Below are 21,710 nucleotides of genomic sequence, written 5' to 3'. Positions count from 1 at the left end.
TGTAAGGTGGCAACTTCCTATTGGTTTGTAGATGATTCCAATGTGTGCCTAATTTCCCATGTGTCATCCACATCATTTTAGCTGATTTAACCCCTCAAAATAATCATAATTCACGTGCAAACCATCAGCCATTGACCTCAAGGAGTGTTGACCTCAATTGCCCAATTGATGCACAAGTCACATGCCACCTATGTCACATAAATCACATAATTCAATTAAATAGCATATGATATAATAAAATCTAATTCTTATCCAAAATTAAATTCATAATTAGAAGGGAGAATTTATTAAATTAACCAAGTTTCAGGCTGCACAAAATTATATAAAAATTTTCACACAAAGGCAAACCAAAAACTAGGACAAACTAAGACACTTAAGAAAGTGTTGACTTTTTTATTTAATTACTCCCAAACTAAAATGAATTTTAAAAATATAATTTCCCCATTCATCAACTAGACATAAAATGCACTTTGTAAATTTTTCTTGTACATTTTCTCAAAAGTTCATTTTTTGGACCAAAATGCCCCTAGTGCACTGAACCTAGAAACTTAGGCAAAGTTCCAAATCTAATGCAATGTGTGCACTTGAAGGTGATAAATCATTAATAAAATGGTCCTAATTGACAAATAAAAGTGGGTAACAAATGTGTTCTATCACCTACCAAATCACCTTGCCACTATAATTATCTAGGATTCATGATGTTTTTCATGTTTCTCGACTGAAGAAATATCAACTTGATCCATCTCATGTCATTGAACTTGAAGGGTAGGGTTGCAAGAGAATATGACTTATGGAGTAGAGCCAGAATGAATAGTAGATGTTAAAGATAAGCAATTGCGAAACAAGACTATTCAACTGGTTAAGGTGGTGTGGAAAGGAATGGCTCCTGGTGATACTACCTGGGAGGCAGAGGACAAAATAAAGTAGCAGTATCCCTATCTGTTTCCCTAGGCATGTGTTGTGGCTGTTGAATTTTAGGGGCAAAATTCTTTTAAAGGAGGAGAAAATGTAATATCCTGAAACTTCAAATCTGGAAAAAGTTGATTAATTAAGGGATAAATTAGTAAAAAATATGATTAATTTATTTAATTATGTTTTTGGGTTGTTAATTGGATTTTTGGGTCATATTTGGCTCTAAATTGAGATAGGATGAAAGTCGGATCAAGTCGGTGGTATTAAGGGTAGCAAAATCAACATTTTGCTTGTTGTGTTGTGAGCTGCGGCTTGTGTGATGTGCGTTGCAGTGCACAGCACAGCAGACAACTTAAAATTTCAGAAATGATCAGAAAAAGTTAGATTTTGTAGTGGAAAACCTAGAGCATGAAGGGGGCAACTTTAGGCACTGCTAGGGCATCATTTTGGGAGGGTTTTAAAGACAAATTGAGCCTTCAAACTTTTAAGTAAGTTTCCTACCCTTCTCCTCTACCTTTTCATCTCATTTTCTATGGGATTTGAAAGAGTGAGAATTTGATCTGATTGGATTAAGTCATGAGTCAATGTTTTGAAGGTTTCTATTGACTCTAAAGGTTTAATTTAGGTTTATTGATCTTGGATATGTGGTAATAGTAAGCTACTTTTTTGTTTGGTGAATTTTGGATCAAGCCCTAACTTGATCATAGGGTGTTGAAGAGTAATAAGTTGGGATATTAAGTTTTATATTGTGATAGAGTAGAAGGAGGCTTAAAGGGATTGTGTGAAAAAATTGCAATCTTGACAAGCCTATTTGTTGAGAATTTGAGTGACAAGTGGGAGAATTGGGAGGTTATTATTAGTTAATGGTGCTTGTGTTAATTGAAAATTAACATATAGTACTTATTGATGTAGATTGTGGAGTAGGAAGACTTACCTTGACACAAGAAGAGAATTAGTACCACGGATAATCCTTTTTAGTAATAAAAGGGTTGAGGTAACTAGATAATTTGCATTGTTTATTACCTTTTATAAGTTGTTCTCAAGTTGCTTTTCTATGAATTTTGAGTATATATGTATAATTTCTTTAAAGGTTAACTATTTTAGAAAATGAGTGGAGTATTCCTTTGTGAAATTCTATATTTTTGAAATAAATGGTAAGATTTTGTTATATTTATTTGAAAGTTATTTATGCATGGTCAAGCAGAGATATGTAGTAAAATGTGGCATATTAAAGGGTGGGAAGTCACCCTAGTGGAGATAGTGAAGATTGAGTCCATATGGCATTGCTAGCATCTCGAAACACCAGAAGCAGCATTTACTCTCCTTAATGCCCAAAAATGGGTGCGGTGTTGGAGACTTACTCTCTTTAGTACCCAAAAGGGTGCGAAGTTGGAGACTATGCTTCTTAGCATCCGTAGGATGCGGTGTTAGAGTAATGACACCCCAATTACTTGTAATAGGGGAAACTAGTATTCAGAAGTGATTTAGGACACCTTGGCCGGGTAGTCCTACCATGGATGGTGATCTTGGGAGCCATACATGTGGTTTGGTTCTGTGAAATAACCTAATGGTTTGGTCGGGAGTATTAGAGGATCGAATGGTCCGGGATCATGCATGCAATTTGTGGTGATCTTATATGATGTGATTATGTTACTTATTTTAATGCTTGTTTATAACTTGGCTTGTTAATTGATAATGTAGATTATCTTAGTTATTGAGATTTTTATCTCACCCCGTGGTTATTATTTTACAGGTTCTACTAGTGAAACTGAGCCAGGGAGGGAATCGGCAAGGGCTAGCATACTTGCTACATTCTCATTATAAAGCCTGATTTCATTTTGAGTCCTATACATAAACTTATATGAATGATATTATATGTTGCCAACTAGGAATGCATATCATTTTAATTGGTTGCACTTGTTTCATACTATGTTGTTTTGTATTTTAGCCCAATATGGTATGTGATGTGAATATGTGGGAATTTTTGTGGTGATGGGCTAAAATACTAATACAAGTGCAAAGAATGTTTTATCTATGTGGTGACAATGTAATCATAATGTATTATGTGACAATAGAAGCCAAATAGTGCATGTAGTGTTAATTGTGTGTTTTAGGCCATATTGGGTGAAATGGCCATTGAGTGGCCAAATTTTGTATTTGGTATATTTTTGTGTGTTTGATTTGTCACTTAAGTGTATTTTGGTCCATTGGACTTAGTTCAAGCCTCACAATGGGTTAATGGTACAAGTTATGTGTTTTGGGTACTTGGATCGTTGAAAATGTCTTTAAAAACTGACTTTTGCATTCGAGTGTCTAAAATTTTCATAGGGTGTCAGATTGTAACGAAACTTATACCATTAGTTATCTTATTAAATAAGCTTTGCGTAGGCGCTTGAATCACTCCAATCTAACATCGGATGCAAAAATGGAACGTGTTTGAAATTTGTCCAAAAAAGCTATCATGACAGCATTGCTATTATGGACACGTGCACTTGCGACACATTTCGCGCAAGCTGCAGCACACGATACAGTGAGCGAACTTGGCTTTCTGTGCCACATGCTGTGGCATATAGACCATGAGCCACGACGCATAGACTAAAACACTCAAAAATGACAATTTTGATCTTGTTTCGAAGTGGTTTACTTCCCAAAACTTTTCCATGCTTCCAATACCTTTATAAGTCATTAAGTTTGAGCTCAAACTATCAATTTAAAGGGTTTTTATGAGATCCTAATTAGTTCACAATTATTTTTAAAAGATTATTAGTTTTAACCCTTATATGATAATGTTAGCTTAGGAGCAATCCTTGCTCTTAATTATGATTGTTTATTGTGATTATGTAGTGAATTTTGGTAATGTCAATGTGGACATTACATTTATCAAGAGAGAGGAGAGTAGATAAAATCTATATGATATTATTGGCTACCTTTTAGCACACAAAGGCTAAGCCTTGCCCCACTGTTTGTCAAGGAATTGTCCCATAACTTTTTAGAGACTAAAACCTACCCATTTCACCTGTTTATCAAGAAGATTAGCTTAGGATATGCAACACCCCAAATATTCAAGAGTGAGGTAAGCGATGGTCTGAGAGTAAGTTATGTGATCTTTAGCTAGGTCACACCTTATAATTGGTAAGCTTAGGTAGTCCAATCATACAAATGGAGCCTTGTTTGTTATTATAACCCACGGTTACAATTGGAAGATGTAAGGAGGGTATAAGGTGGAATTGATCATGTATGTGTGTTTATCTGGTACGCCACATAGTTGTTAAGTTTGTGGCAAGTCATGATACTAAATGTGCTATGGTCACATGATTAACTGTAATATGGCAATGTGTATGGAACTAATGAATTGGGTCATTATCCATATTGTGTATCTTTTAGTAATGAACTCTATGAATTGAGATGTGAAACATGTAAGAAAATTAATTTGAGAAAGGACAATTTACATTACATGTAATGGTATATTTTAGGTGATTAACACCTTTTTCTATGAGTTAAAATCAATTGATATACAATTGAATAGGGTAGGTGTACCTTGGTTATCAATGGCTAGACTCACCCCTTTATTTTAATATTTTACAAGCTCTAACTCCGGTGCAGATAAGGAAAAGGCTCCCAAGGCTTAGGAATATAAGATTCCTACTAAATAGCCTCTTAACTCCAATTATTTTTGTGCAATATTTGATATATTGCTAATTAGGTTATATTTTGCATACACTTGTGTTATTTTATTGTTTGTGATTTTTGGAATGTATTTTAAGCCTTGGAATGTTGTTTATGAGATTTGTAAATATTGTTAGGGCCAAAATACTAGTGTAAGTATAAAAATGTCAATTCAATCATAACTTTGATTATTTGTGGTTAAATGCAATGCCAAGACCTCCCCTTTCTATTTTATTATTAAAGGGGATAAGGAGTGAAGGTTTGATAATGTGGTGTATATGTGCATGTGGTGTGTTGTACAGGTCAACCTAAGTCCATTAAGTATGGTCTGGGTGTTAAAAATGGCTTTTGGCATATGTGCTGGGTTTTGGACACTCTTAAGTTGTGAAAATAGTTTGAAAATGAGTTTGGATATCCAACTTTTTTGTGTGACTTAATTTGAAAGCAAAACTCATGTCATTAACTAGTTTATGAAAAGAATTTTTTGTATACACTTAGATCATCTTATTAGGACATTGGATGAAGAAATAAGGCATGTCTAAAGTTGCCCGAGTTTGTTGTAAAATGTCAATAGAACTACAGTCTGAAAACATGCCACATGCTATGATACATGTGCAAATTCCACAATGCACTATTCTGTTTCTTAATTCTTGATATTTTTCAAATGAATTTTGAGTCTTTTCATTCTTTTGAGGTATCCCATGCTTCTGAAATATTTTTATACTCTAATTTGAGGTTGATCAAATGATGTTTAAGTTATTTGTAACTCATAAAAAAGGCTTTAGCTACTTGTTTTCAAACTTAAATATTATGGGATCCCATTTACTCAAAAGTATATTTTTAAATAAATTCTTTAGAATTTTAAATAGTCAAGGTTAATCCTATTTTCTTTAGATATCTTTCTCGATATCTTTAATTGTCCTAGTGATGTGGTTAATGTCAAAAGACATTACATGTAGGGCCTACATGTAATAATAAGTGGGGACTCTGGCCATAACTTTTAGGGCTAATTTGCCCTTGAATTCTTTTTTCAAGAGTGTTGCATACCCTGAAATATTTTTAAAATAAAATTTAATAAATATTGTTAAAATATTAAATATTTTAGTATTTAATAATTTAAATATTATTACTTATAAATATTCATCCAAAATTTATAAATTATTTTTTAAATATTAACAATCAAATTATTTTTTTAGAAATTTATAGATGATTTTCAATTTTTTTATATATCGATCATACTTTTAATATTAATTAAGTTCTGTAAATATTTTAGGTCTCTCTCTATAATTTTTTTTGTCAACTAATGATTTTCCTCCAAAATATTGTCTTTAATTTGATTCTATATGCTTGAGGAAAATCTAAAAATAGATTAGCAACATAGTTGAGGAATTTTTTGCGTAGTTACTAGACTTGCTGGAGTCATCACAAGCAAGGACCAATGTTCTTCTTACTCATAAAGAGCAAGTTTAGTAGTTATTAATAATTTTTATTTGTTTCAAACTTATACCTTTTGAGAATTGAGTTCTATACATTGTTTTCTATTGCATGGAAGTATAAAGAGAAAGAGAGTAATGTTCACCTCGACATTACCATAATTTACTACAAAAGAATTGCCACACAATAGTAATTAAGATGCACTAAGCATTCCTAAGCCTTAATTCACTCAAAAGAGTTTAAAGAAAATTAATAAGATAAAACACATTCAAAATAATTAAGATTCTATAAACCCTTTTTAAAAGTTATTTGAACTCAATATAGTAGTTTAAATTATATTCACTGAAACAAGATATTTGCTAAAATAGGACAAGGCGCCATAGCATATGGCTCATGTGTTATAACATGTAGCACAAAGAGGTCACACCTCACTCCTTCATATTGTCATTGAAGGTTGGTAGACTAAACCTCACAAAGGTCATTCAAGCTTAGTCTACTGATAGATCCACATTAGTCCCAACAGCTTGTCTACTGCCAAAATCCTGAAATGGTTTATGTCTATTGTGGCCTTCCTCCTAACAAATCTGCTCTAACTTTTATTCTATCACCATGGCCTCCTTATATCCACAACCATGTCCTCAATTCCCCTAACAACTCATCTCATCTATCTTGCAATTGTTGCTCAACTAGTTGAACCTCTACTATAGTTCATTAGCTATTGATAAGCACCCTGATGCCTGAGTACCTCTTCTTATTTTCTCTCCTCATAGGGATAGTAAACAAAAGATGAGGTGTACAAAAGGGAAAGAGTGGTGTAATGAAAGAACATAAGTTTTCTTTAACTAACATGAATGTAATAAACAAGGACAAGAACTAAATCTCAAAATTCTTGAAACTGATACCAATAATATAAGGCCTTCTTGACATTATGGACTACACGCAAACACACTAAGGTTTAGAATAGTAAATCATAAAAGATTGGAATCCTACATAAAATTCCTTGGAAAACTATTTCAAATAGGTTAGAAATCTCTCTTATGCACAGTGGAAGCATAAGTTTGTATCATAGCACTCTAGAAAAAAAATAGAGGCGAAATAGAAAATTTTAGGCAGATTGAGCCATATGCCATGACATGTGACACATGTGCCACGACATATGGTACTGAGCCACCACATCTCGCTCTATGACATGCACCACGGCATGTACTCCATGTGTCGCAAAGCACATGATAGAATTTTACTATCATGATAGTTCACTAATGCAAACTTTCAACATGCATCATTTCTACATCCGATGTCCAATTAAGATGGTTCAAGCACTTGCACGAAACTTATTTCAAAATTTAGCTAATGACACTAGTTTTATTTGAATATGATATTTCATTTAAAAATTGAACACCTAAATGTAAAATAATTGTTTTGAGTTATTTCCACTCACTCAAGCATTCCAATTCTAAACCAAGTGTTATTGGCCACTTCTAGGGCCTTGAGCACATTCAAAAGAACATTTAACACCTAGTTGACTAGTTACATACATAATATCACACACACAAAAGTTTGGCCATTAAACTACCTATTTCACACAATTAGGCAAAGATCACACTTTCACACACTTTTACCACAACATATTATATATACATACTTGCATTATATCTCGGCCCTGAATGACTCAAACATCACATATATCACAAATGTACACATTATAGATCCAAGTTACACAAATACGCTCACTAGTGATATAACTTTCCTACATGTATATATTATCCTATGGCAACTTATATACAACACATTATTTATAACCTCCTCCTATATTCACCTAATATAGGGGAAGATTATAGAGTTAACATATCACATGTCACCATAGAAATCAAGCATCTCATTTGAAAAGCTTTGACCAAATACTTATTTTGTAAAACCATTCAAAAGCATATCTTACCAGAGAATACACAGTGGAAGAAAAACATATATTTATCTAATGCATAATGGATATCACTCATGAACACTATCATTTTAATAGCATGCATCGCGGTGTGTAGTACATGCACTGCAACATATGGCACTGAGCTACATGCTTAGCTTGTTCTGTGTTATGCTCTGTGGCATGTGTCACCATGTACAGCAATGCTTCTCTCTAAATTTCTAATGTCATTTTGACAACAAAATTAATGAACTTCGGGATGCGCTATTCTCACATATGATGTCCGATCAAAGTGATTCAAGCACCCACATGAAGTTTTATTCATAAGCTAGCTAATGAACAGGTTTGAACATGATTTAATAGTCTGACTAAAATTTGGACACTAGGTGCAAAAAGTCACTTTTTTGAAAAAATTTGGACACCCAAGTACACAAATTAATCCCTTTTTCTCATTAGATCACACTAGACCTTAAATCAGTCTAAAAAGACCTAACACACCTAATTGACCATATTATGTCACAATCACACATATGTATTGAAATTTGACCCTTCTACGATCAATTTTCACATTTTCTAAACTTTACACTTGCCATCTCTGAACATAACTTGACCTAACTGACCATTTTCTAATCACATTCATATACAATCACATGTATTACTCAATCTTAGCCCAAAGTTACTCATTTCATCATAATTTCTCACTTGGGCATAAGATTCATCAACATCAACAACAATTCAACACAAACATACTCAAATCATAGCTTCTTGATTTATTTCATCACATACACATACAATTGAGCTAAGATTCCACAAAAATCATTACTCAAGTCATGCATGCAATCCTATGACAACTCTTTTACATATATATACACAAGTTTCTTAGTTCATTACACAATCTCTGAAGTCACATGGCTTCAACAACTCAAGCTAGTCCAGACTCACTTCCCTTGCCCTGATCACTGCATAGTCCTATAAACAGGTAACCACGAGGGTGAGATAAAAATCTCAATGACAGAATAACTTACTCATTTTGACTATTACATGCAACAATATGGAAGTAAAGCATAGTATACCATTTAAATCACATTAAAATAGCATTTATATCATATATTTAATCCCCCACTTTTCACTACTTCACATAATATTCCATAGTATCTCATAGCATCTCTTAGCATAATTACTACCGACTGAACCTCTAAATCATCCTGACAAAAACCATAGGCTCACCTAAGACCTATGTATACTCTCATTGGCCTTGAGCTCATCTGCAGTAGTAGAATCACCCAACAAAGATGTTCTAATGCACATATAGACTATAGTTTTCCTCAATACACATAATGGGGTGTCATTGACTCTAACACAGTATCACATAGACACTAAGGAGTCTCACATCTCCAAAATTGCACCTCAATAGGCACTAAAAAAATCTTCTCCAACACTGCACCTTATAAGGCACTAAGGAGAATTGTCTCCAACACTACACCCTATCAGGTACTAAGGAGAATTGTCTCCAACACCGCACCCTATTACGGCACTAAGGAGAGCTTGCCATATGATCTTTATCATCACCTCCACTCAGGTAAACTCCTACCCCTATGATCATGCTTTCTAAACCATTTAAGATTTCCATTTACCATTTTACCCACTTTCTCAAACATAACATATATATATATATATATATTAACACATCATTTGAAAACACCCATTTCAATGCTTTTATTCAGTCAAAAGCTATTTCATACAACATTCACACAATGCTATAAAACATGCTTAATCCAAAAATAATTCATGTACTACATAACATACTCACACACAGTTATAATAAATAGTCAAAAAAAGAAAGTTATTCAGTTACCTCAACCCTTCTGTCACTGAAAAGGTTACCCGTGAATTTTAAATACCATAATGGCTTATCTCAAGCTCCTTTTCTCTACTTACACGTCCAATATGCCAATCTGAACACATTTGGCACATTTTAGTCATTTAGTTTATTTTGATCAAAAACTCATATTTATTATCTAGGGCTATATTCATCTATAAACTAATTCCCATTTATCCATTCTAAGCCCATTACTACCCGATTATTACTTTACATTACCTCAACTAATTTATTTCACTTAAATCATATTATTGCCATAAATTCTCTCTCTCTAAGGCCAAATTGAGCCTACAGACTTAAAGCTCTATTGTTCAGCTTTAAATCAATCACAAAGCTCTAACTTAACTCTTAAGAACTTTTTTATTACTATTAGGTAAGAATCAAACCCTTCAAATTTCACTGATTCAATTTTTTCATAATTCATTTTTAGAAAAATTTGTGTAGAATGGAAGGTAAGATTTATATGTAGCTTATCTAATAAGTTACCGATCAAAAGTACCTTCCAATGACCTGAAATAGCTACCCTAGCTTCTCAACCCTTCTTCTCTCCTTCTCTCATATGTTTCCAAAATTTTACTCCTTTGAAATTTCACGATTTATGAAGGCAATGTCTGGTCTATGCACTATAGACTATGCAACACAAGCCACAACGCGTGGCATAGTAAGATTTATTTTCACCACATGTACTTGCTTCGACCCAAAACGTACTCCTCTCACCCATATCTATTCATACAACACACCAACAAGTCAAATTATCAAGTAATCATCTGAATCTCTAATCCTACACTAATTACCACTCTACCTTCAACTAACCACTAATCCCAGGATTAAGAAATTTAAGATATTACATTATTAACACAATCAATTTCATTACATTAACCCCAAGTGGGATAGAAAGAGAGCCTCTAATCTCAGCCTGAATCTTTCCCTTTCGAGCTACCAATGTCAGACCTTGAAAAAATGAATAAGCACAGGTAAGATAATAATCTCAATAACCAAAATAATTCATTAAATACCTATTAGCAAGAATAACTACATATAAGTAAACAAAATCATTCTAACATTCACAAATAGTAAATATATACACATGCATAATTATAGTCATTTCTCATAGAAACCACACATACTAGCATGATCCTCTATCTGTCGATCCTCGAAGCTCCCCAACTAAAATCATAGACTCTATTAGACCAATCACATATTGATCAGAGCACACTTTCAGTGGTAGAAATACTCAATCAAAGGTATTCTAACCCACTTGAGGACTACAGTTCCCCCTTTCACACACACTGGGGGTCTTGTTGACTCCTAACTGCACCTTCACGAGTACTAAGGAGTTGTCAAACTGCTTGGATGTCCCATGGTAACAGTCATAAATAATATGTTGCACGAATGTCCCATGGTGACAATTCAACTATATGGATTTCTTTACAGATATATCTCCATCACTCACACAGAGGGTAAACTATCACCCACTATCATGATCATGCTGCTATCATATGCATAAAATCATTTACTTCCCACGCTTATAGATTTATAGATATAAATATATATACACATACTAAATTTTCTTTTTAAAACCATTTTTAACTAAATCCTCATTGACACATCAGTTGAATGCTAAAACATGCACATTGTAAAAGATATTAAATTGGAAATCATAAAATCACAATTTTTTGCCTTCACTTATACATAGTTACACTAGCTAATAAAAATAACAAACTATTCAGTTATCTCAACGCTCATGTTCTCAAGAACGGTTACAACAACACAATTATCCTTACTTGGATTCCTTTCGCTCAACCAATGCACAATTTATGATAATCTACATAAATTAGCACCTTGAGTCAATCATCAAATTGACTAAAAGTACTAATTGCAACAATTAAGCCTCCATTAACTTCCATTTATCCTTCCTAAGTCCATTTCATCCTTCTAAATTCTTTTGACACTTAAAGTAACCTTAATACATTTCTTATCAATCTTTACCCATTTTTACTCATTAAAATTATCTAACTTAAGCCTATAGCTTTAAAGCTTTACCATTAACTTTCAAACCAGTCGTAAAGCCTTTTTATTACAAAAAGGTAAGAAAACAACCCTTTAAAACTCCTGATTCAATTTCTCTATAACTTAGTTAAGAGAAATTAGTATAGGATCAGAGCTTAAGGTGGTATGAAACTTATTCAACAAGTAACAGGTTAGAAATATCCCTCGAGTAGCCATGAAGCTTTACCCTAGCAGAACCCTTCTCCTTCTTCTCTCCCTTACGCTCCTTTTCCTCTTTTCCCCCTCTCTTTTCTTTTGATCCATGAAATTTAAAGTTAGAAGTTTATGCCATGCGCCACAGTACACACAGTATATGTCGCAGCGTGTAACACAATGAGGAAAATTTCATCATGCTTGAATGCTTCACTCCGTATCATCATTCTTCCACTCAATACTATCCATTCAACATTCAAAGAAGCCAAAACCTTATCTTGCCATCCAAAATCTTGATTATCCAATTAATCTACTAAATTACTAATTTACCCATACAATAGGAACTAGTTTTTTTTCTAATAAAATTTTATGATGTTAAACAACCCTCATCTCCTTTCCCTAAAAAGCCACCCATCCTTAGCTTGAAAGCTTAGCTTTAACTATAGGAACCACATGCAACCCTTAAAGCGTGAGTTCCTAACTTTTACAAAACAAATTACTTCTCTCTCTCTCTCTCTCTCTCTCTAACCTCTTGAATTCCTAAGGTGAGAAGTGAAAAGGAGAGAGGAAAGACTTCTCAAAATGCATGATAGTCTGAAACAGCTTCTAGTATTCCAACTTGTTAAACCCTAGCAAGCCTTTTTTTTCTTCCCTACAAGCTTCCAAATTCTTAAATTCTCTTATGCCCTAATAGCTGATTCACGCACTTATAAACTTACTTGTCATTTGTAGTGACACAACATGTGCATGGCACAGAATGTGCCATCATACATTCTCCTCAAATCTGACCCTAATTCACTTTTAACTCCTTCCTAACTAGACTCTAAAGCTTCCAAATGATCCAAAACTTCCATTAAAAATTTAAAAACATAATTAATCAAATTAATCCACATATTTACTAATTAAACCCTTAATTAGTAATTAAAACTGGATTAAAAAATTAGGATGTTATATAGAGCATTTCCTAAGAGTTGTCATACTAAAACTCTACTTGTATTATGTTGTTTTTTCTACCTCTAACCAAATAGCAACTTCGCACTCAACACAATTTTGCAAATAATGAAAGCATGGGAAAACACGAGGGGATGGAAGACATTCTTTATTTGGTAAGATGATCATTTGTAGTACTAAAACTCAATGATTTTATGTCTATGCTTGAGAGTTTTTATGTAACCTAATTCAAATGCACAGATATTTGATTTTCAACATGTTTTGGACTTGAATGCCAATTATCAAACTCTATGTTCATTACAAGGACCAATTTGGAGATATAGCGTGGGTTTTTTCAAGTTGAATATGTTGAATTCACTTACCCACTTAGGCCAAACCCTATATAAACATGGTTTAAAGGCATGTCATGGCATTCTACATAAATATAAACATACAAAGTGCCACAAAAAATAAATTGAAACATAGTTTAAAGTTCTTTACCGTTTTATATCCACCAAGCATGCTTCTAGAAGTAGGATCGTCCCACACAAGTAGCAGAACTCTCGCACCTTCTTGGGATTTGATTTTGAGAAGATCACCTAATGTACAAGCTTTAGCATCATCAGTATCTCGAACCAGTCTAACATTGTAGTATACAGACCACCCCACAATGTATACTAATCGTTGGGCCTGACTTATTGCATCAAAGATGTCATGCCAGCAATTGCCATGCTCATAATTCACACCACCTTCGATCTTCAAATTAGGAAGAAGGGAACCTCCATGAACATGAGCATCTTGATAAAGTCTAACTCGACCCCCATTCCTAAGGGGAAAGTACGTACCTGGAACCCCCTCATAGCTAGGACCTGTCCCTATACCATGACCATAAAGAGCCACCTTATCAAAAGGAATGTATTGAATGGATAAACTCAAGACTGCTCCATCTTTGCAAGGTTTCCCACTAGAATTAAGGATTGGAAATGACCCTTCAACTTTTGCGCCTTTGTATAACTGTTCCACTGGAATTCCAACCGCACCCATGATTTGTGAACCCACAATATCGCTCTCCTTTACCACAAAGTGTACTTCTGCAGCATGATGTGCTACAGGAACATAGAAATGCTGCATCCAGATAGGGTTCTCATCGTTCTTGATTACAAATGTCCTTGCAATTACAGCACCCACCAGAGATACAGTCACGTAAGGATCACTAGTAATGATTGTGTTGGACACATGCCCTTGAATTTTTTGGCCAAGTTTTCCAGGTAATCTGGAAAACATATCCCCCATTTTCTGATGGAACATATCTAAATTGGGCAGGTTTCTAGCCCCTTTTACGCATATATCCAAGTTTCCATGCAGAAGCAAGACCCTCAGGGAACTCGTAGTGGTTTGAAACGGAACAACTAGGTGGCCCAATCCATGGTTTGAACCTCCAAAAGATAGTGTTTCGCCAAAACCGAAATGAGTCATGTAAGAACTAATTAACAAGAGTTTTTTTCGCTGTAAAAGGTCCAAAATAGATTTGGTGAAAACTTAATTGGATACGGAAGAACGAGCAATCTGAATCTGAGTAATATGAAAAGAGCAAAACAAGCTTCAGGGAAAGAAATGATTGAATCGGAGAAAGCCTGAAATCACAATACAAAAAAATTATCATCCATGGAATCTGAGAAATCCTCCTTGACTCACCTGGTAACTACAAAGAAGGTGATGGCAGAATGAATGTGTACAGAAATCCAGTGCATTTATCCATTATTGAATGAGAACTGGGGGAGGAAGACGAAAGGAAGCTACTTCGATCGACATCACGAACAGCGACACAAAGTGGACTTTGAATGTTGAATTATTTTTTTGAATTGAGTGAGTCAATGGAGTAGAAGAAGCCCTCATGCCCGAATATTTAAAATTTTTATTTTATTAACAAATAAAGTAATTAATAATTTAAAGGCAACTTTTTCAAGTTTCAAAAAAAAAAATAAAAATAAAAAAAACTTAGTGAAAATATTTATAAAAAATTAATTATATAAAATTTATTAAGAACTTAGTTATTAATAAATTTTATAACAATTAATTTTTTTGTGTGAGATTTGTATATAATTATTTTTATTAGAATTTCAGTCCCGTGTTACATAATTTATACACATACATGGATTAAAATCTTCCTTGGGGCAAATGTGTTGAATTAATGTTTTCATATATTGTCTTTATTTAAACTTTATATTATTTTTTATTTAAATATTTTATTAAGTTAAATTCAAATGATATTCTTATTAAATCTAACTGAGAGAAATTCCCCTCTTCTTTTTTTTAATCTTCACACGAATTACATTTAAATTTGAAAAGGGTTGATATAGTTATTTGACGATATGTGATATTAAATCCGCCAATAAAAAAACACATATTGTTTGGAGACGGTAAAAAGATGTAAAATATTTCTTCACAATTTTTACCATTGTAAATAAAAAAAGTTATATAAATAAGCAAATTAGTCCCTAAGCTATAAGTTCAAAAATACCTAAGATCACAAATTCATTTTTTTAAATTTTTCTTTTAACTTTTGAAAATAATGCAATCTGACTACTATTAACATAAGCTAACTTTAATAGTCAGTTGGCCAAAAATGATACAAAAGGACCCAAAAAGCATAGAAAATGATGAGGAAAATTTTTTGCCCAGTTCTGTAATTTTTTGGATCCTTTTTCTTGGTCCTTTATTGTAATTTTTGAATCCTTTTTTTATAATTTTTGATATCATTTTTTGTCATTTTCTGATCAATTGATGATTAAAATTAACTTTGTTAATGGTAGGAATCAAGTTGCACCATTTTCAAAAGTTGAAAGGCAACATTGTACAAATAATGAGTTTAGGGTCCCAAATGCTTTTAAACATATAGTTTAGAGGTTAATTTGCTCATTTACCCTAAATACCTTTTAAATTGATTAAAATTAAATATTAACTAGATGTTTATACATAAAAGTCTAGGTGAGTTAAGTTTCGAGAACTTGTTAGAGCCCGTCCTTTTTATAATTTTTGATATCCTTTTTTTATCATTTTTCAGTCAACTGATGGTTAAAATTAACTTATATTAATGATGGCAATAGTTAGATTGCATCATTTTCAAAAGTTGAAAGGCAACATTGCCCAAAAAATTAGTTTAGAGTCTCAGACGCTTTTGGACCTATAGTTTAAGAGCTAACTTACTTGTTTACCCTAAACACTTTTATATTGATTAAAATTATATTAATTAAATCAGGACATCAGTTTCTTCATTTTGCTTCCGATGGCACCACGTGAGAGAGAGAGGTTGAGAGATTTTTGAAGGTACGCTCCATAATAAGATATTTTGGTGCAATTTCAAACTTTTAAAGATTACAAAAGTATTCTAAATATTTTTCTTGATTACATATCCTCTTTATTTTGGACCTAGGATTTGACAAATTTTGAGTTTTCAAGTATTTCAATTAATTATTTAGTTTTAAATTAAGCTAATGATGTTATAATAAGAGTTTGTATGGTGTAGATTTTGCTCAATTATCTAATTCGAAGAATTAAACTTAGGGTTTAGTTAAAAATTTGTGATTTATGATTTTGATGGTGATATATTTCAAATTTAATAGTTTATTTTAGGTTAATGGATGTTGTGCTAATGATTAAATAGATTGGTTTTGAGGTTATTATTGAATGTGAATATTAATGATTTTTTTAGGTATTGTAAATGTTAAAATTTTGAGATTTAGGATGATTTAAAGAAATTATGTGTTTAATATCTCTAATGAGTGAAATGACGTTATTGAATTATATGAATGTAATTGAAATTGAGAAATTTATTTGTAGTAGTAAATTGAAATTTATAAAAAAAAAAAATAAAGTTTAGACAAAATTAAAGTTTAAAGAAAATTAGGGCTTTTTTGTGATGATTAAGAGTTTTATTGGATTTAGAAGAAAAAAATGTTTGTAAGATATTGAGAGGATGATTTGTGGCTTGAGACAAGTTCTAGATTTTTAGAATTTATTAAATACAAAGTTAAAGCTCCCAAGAAGTTAATTATGTTAATGAGAGATTAAATGAGTGTATTAAAAGTGAATTAACAATAAAGATGATTAAGTTTTAAGATTTAAAGTGTATGGAAGGATGCTAGGTAATGAGGGTAATTAATTTAACCTAAAATTTTGTTGTGATTAGTGTTTAATAACTAATATTAATTATTGTTAGTATTAAATGTTATGTAAAGTGCGTTGTTAATGTTATTGGTGTCAAAATTCACTTGTTTCAAGCAACTTGCTTGTTAGGGGTAAACGTAAACTTTACTACTATGCTGTGTGTGTTGTGCAATTAGTTGTATATAATTTATTTAAATTAAGCATTATTTGGAAATATATACTTTACAAATGTATATCTCTCTGTTAAAAAATATAAAATATTTTTCACCAAATCTCATTGCCTATAAAGTAGTTATCTACTTTTAAACTAACCATATTTTTTCATATTTACTTCTATTAATCACCCTACAATAAATATATATAAACAAGGGCCATTTAAAAAAAAGTAATGATTACACCTCAAAAGATTAAAAAATACCTTACATTTTTAAATATCCAACTCCTTAAAAAGTGTCTTACAATTTTTAATGGAGAGAGTAATTGCTATATGGAAATAATTGCTAGTGAGATGAAAAATATTGATACACACACACACACAACTATGTTTGGTATGGAATTTACATATTTAGAAGTATGTGACTCTAGAATTCATATTTGTTTGAACATCATATATGTATGAATTGTTCTGTTATGGGAGATTATTTGTTGGCAGTAGGTAGCAAATTCAAGCATAAGTCGTGTCGAAGGACACTATCCTTAAGAGCTATTCTAGCACACTGGTACGTCCACACAACAGCTCCCTAGGATTAAATAGGCTCATCTTGCAAAATAAGCAAGGCAACAGAATAGTAAAAAACTGACAAAAACTAACTTAGACAACACAACACAACATCTAAGGAGGAGGAGAGAATCGGCTCGAAAGCTCAAGAGCCAACCAAGTTTATTTTGTCTACATACAATCCTATATATAGGCCACGACCCTCAACATGAACGATGGGACAAAAACACCGGATTAAACCACCATTAAGTGCAAGTTACAAGCACATAAACCTACCACTAAGCACTTGTTTGGAGCCATTTAGAGGATAATTATCCTTAATAAAATCTATTAAGAAATCTTTTTAAAGCCTAGAAAACAAATAAGGTTAAAATTTGAATTTCAAATAGCAAAAATAAAAGGTTTCTGGTAAGCAATTTTAAATAAATAATTATTTATTTTCAAAAAATATTATGGTAAAAAGTGTCCCAATATCGCCTTAACTCACATGTAGGGTGTTAAACATCTAAAAACTTCAGATTTGAAAAAAAAATTAACTAATTAAGGATAAATTAGTTAAAAAATGATTAATTTATTTAATTATGTTTTTGGGTTGTTAATTGACTTTTTAGGTCATATTTGGCTTTAAATTAAGTTAGGATGGAAGTTGGATCAAGTCGGGTGGCATCGGGGAGAGCAAAATTGACATTTTGCTCGCTACATCGTGAGCCACTGCTTCTGTGGCGTGCGCTATGGCGCACGGCACAACAAATAGATTAAATTTTGAAAATCATTAGAAAAAAATCAGTTTTTGTGGTAGAAAACCTAGAACACAAAGGGGACAGCTTTGGGCACTACTAGGGCATCATTTTAGGAGGATTTTGAAGATAAATTGTGTAACATCTGAAAACTTAAAATCTAGAAAAATTGACTAACTAAGGGATACATTAGTTAAAAATATGATTAATTATTTTAAATATGGTTTTGGGTTGCTAATTGGATTTTTGGGTCATATTTGGCTCTAAATTGAGTTAGGATGAAAGTTGGATCAAGTTAGGAGGTATCGAGCAAAGCAAAATTGACATTTTGGTCGCTGCATCATGAGCCGTGGCTTGTGTAGTGTGCACTGTGGCACACGATGTAACATCCTAAAAATTTTAAGACTCAAATTTATTTAAAAAAAATAAATAAAAATAAAATAAAAATCTATAATTAAATTAAAATTTAGAATAATTTAATAGAGGCCCAGAGTTTTGAATTTTACTAAGCAAAAGTTTGGTTTTATTTGATTTTTAACTATGGGAAAAATTACCAAAGTTGACCCGGGCTTTTGTGCAATAATAAAAAATGTTGGGCCCTTTCTTGTAATTTTCCCCAAAGTTTTTGACCAGCATTTTAAGGAGCAAACTGATGCAGAAACGCAGAGAAAATGAGAAAGGAAGCAAACGCACAAACGGGAGAGAGAGAGAGGAAGAAGAGAAGAGAAAGGGAGGGAGTTAGGCTTGGATCTAGGAGTCTTTGCGACCGTTGCGAGCTCGGCTACACGATAGGTAAAACTCCCTACTTCAATCCTCTTCTCTTTCTCTTGATTTTCTTCAATTTTAGAAGAGGAAATTTTTGGATTTTGATCCCAAAGGCTTTATTCTTGTAAGCTTTTGTTTCTTTGGATTCTAGGGAGCATGTTTTGAGTTTCTATATAGTGATCTAATGTTTTGAGTGAATAATTGGATGAAAAGAAGTGTTTTGGGCACAAAATAAACCTTGAGAATTGGGGTTTTGCTCCTCAATGGTTTAAGCCTATTGATTTAGTTATAATTTTGCTATTTGAGCCCAATAAGATTTAAATTAAGGTTGGTTTCATTATAAGGGCTAATGGTGAAAGTTGGTGACACTAAGTGAAGGTTTTTTAATTGATAAAAAAATTATATAAATTGAAACTTAGCCTAGTGATGGCTAATAAATTGTTTTGACGGTTTAAGTGATACTATGTGAATGGTTGGTTTAATATATGGACCATTAGGGTGAATTATGACTCATTGACCTAAGTTTGTGTGGTATGAGTTTATAGTCTTCATTTGCTATTTGTCATGATAAGTGATGTGGATCACTTATATGTTGTAGAAAATTGTTGGTGGAACTTATTGAGAAGTAAGGAACAAGCCGAGCCCTATTTGTACAAGGGGAACCCTTTTGGTACCAAAGGGTTGAGGTAACAGGGGAATTTATATTTCTTATTACTTTGTTTTAGCTATTTTTGAATAAATATTACTAGTTATCATGCATTACATGTTTTAAAAGATTAAATGTGCTTTATAAGGGGTTATGGGGTACTACTTTGATTATAGTGCAAATATGTTTTCTAATTGTTTAATAACAATGTTTTTATGGAAATGAGATTTATAAATATATACTACTTTAGAGTGTTGAATGGTCAATACTCAGGAAAGGTAGACAAGAGTAAAAGGCATGATCTCGGGGGAGTTCACCAATGAGAAGGTGTGGATTTTTGATATTCTATGGCACACTGTCAGTACTCAGTGTTGTCTTACGTATTGTGGGCTCAGTGCACTAAAATGGTTAGTGTATTGAGTGTGTTCGACACCTCTCAGTGGGGAGGGAATCTGACATATGAAGTGTGAGGTTGAGTGCCTAGGCCAAGGTAGCCCTCACATGGAGAGTAAGTCGGGCTGGCTCTGGAGGGAGTTAGCTTTGACTGCTCAGGATTCACGTCGAAGGGGCATAGGCGGTTCGGTGGATTAGATCATGCCTTAGATTATGTTTTGTGCCTGTGGAGGTACAAGTAGTATAAAGGTTTACCTGCGAGTGTAAAGAGTGCCAGGGGCATTCTGTTGGTCATGAAAGGCCATACGGCTTAGGTCATGCATTCATGCATTTTAAATGGCTAAATTATATACTATGTTGAATTTATATTCGTTTATTTGATTATGGCTTACTTTGTAATAATCAATGTAAATTTCGCTGTTACTGAGACTGTGGTTGTCTCACCCCTTTCTTTTCAATATTCTAGGTCCAGGCGAAGGATCCAGTGGTGGACGGGGAAAGGAGCAAAGCTAGGGGTTTGCTTGTGATTGTAAAGAACTGCAACCCCTTTCTTTTGAGCAAAATATTGTAATGTATTTAAGATTAGGGTGCCAGTAGGAATGATTATGTGTGTGTGTGTGAATATGTGTGGATTGTTGCTTGTGTATGAATTTTTGTCTGTTTGCAGACTTATGGCTAGGAAACTTGGTTTATGGTGTGTGGTTTTGATGGATTTACTTAGTACCAACCCCGTTTCTCTTACACGCAGATCTTTATATTTGATATGTATGTGATTTTATAAGCAAATGCAAAGTGGTTGCATTGCAATGTGTGCTATGGGAAAACGACACAGCTTGGATAGAGAGAGTGGGTGCGTGGCCCCACAAGGAGCTCTGAGCCAAGTGAAAATGTTTAGCATATGTATTTATATAAATACATGGTATTTGGATTTGATTATGACCACTCTGTATGATTTGTGCATTTTGGGGGTTTAGGGTCCATTTTGGGAAATGGCACCCGGGTGGTCAAATTTTGATGTATGGGGGTTTTCCATCATTTGAATGTTCTATCAGGTGTTTTTAATCTTATTTGACGTGTCCAAAGTGTTTCCACAGGTTTGTGACCATTAGGATGGGATTTGGACAATTTTGAAAATGGTTTTACCAAAAAGCTGCACTTTTGCATCTGGGTGTCCAAATCTTAATCCGACCGTTGGATTTCTCTAAAATTTGGGTCACAAGTAAACCTTTTATAAGCTTCGTGTGGACTTTGGAATCACTCCGATCGGAGGTATCAGATGATGAAATGGTGCACCTCTAAAGTTGGTCCGGAGGTGCTGTCATGACAGTTTTTAGCTGTCATGA

General features: G+C 33.1%; 1 protein-coding gene across 4 annotated transcripts; it reads right to left on the bottom strand.

Moving 5' to 3' along the window:
* Positions 1-8,778: 8,778 nt before the first annotated feature.
* LOC129312026 (phospholipase D beta 1-like) lies at positions 8,779-14,772 on the bottom strand. 4 transcript variants are annotated; one of them, XM_054954574.1, is made up of 3 exons: positions 14,637-14,772; positions 13,443-14,447; positions 8,779-8,899 (listed from the first exon to the last, which is right to left on the bottom strand). In XM_054954574.1, exons 2-3 carry the CDS (start codon positions 14,415-14,417, stop codon positions 8,858-8,860), a joined length of 1,017 nt encoding a protein of 338 aa, XP_054810549.1. In that variant the 5' UTR covers positions 14,418-14,447; positions 14,637-14,772; the 3' UTR covers positions 8,779-8,857. The 4 variants fall into 4 exon arrangements, with proteins under 4 accessions (XP_054810549.1, XP_054810548.1, XP_054810546.1 ...); XM_054954573.1 differs by having other exon boundaries at positions 13,443-14,513; positions 14,637-14,747; XM_054954571.1 differs by lacking the exon at positions 14,637-14,772 and having other exon boundaries at positions 13,443-14,629.
* Positions 14,773-21,710: the final 6,938 nt, after the last annotated feature.

This window comes from Prosopis cineraria, unplaced genomic scaffold (genome assembly GCF_029017545.1).
Source record: "Prosopis cineraria cultivar Desert tree isolate PC_DT_omini unplaced genomic scaffold, ASM2901754v1 PC5, whole genome shotgun sequence".
Classification (NCBI taxonomy): Eukaryota; Viridiplantae; Streptophyta; class Magnoliopsida; order Fabales; family Fabaceae; genus Prosopis; species Prosopis cineraria.
Note: the sequence above shows the minus strand (reverse complement) of the source record. Positions and strands in the feature narration are given on the sequence as shown.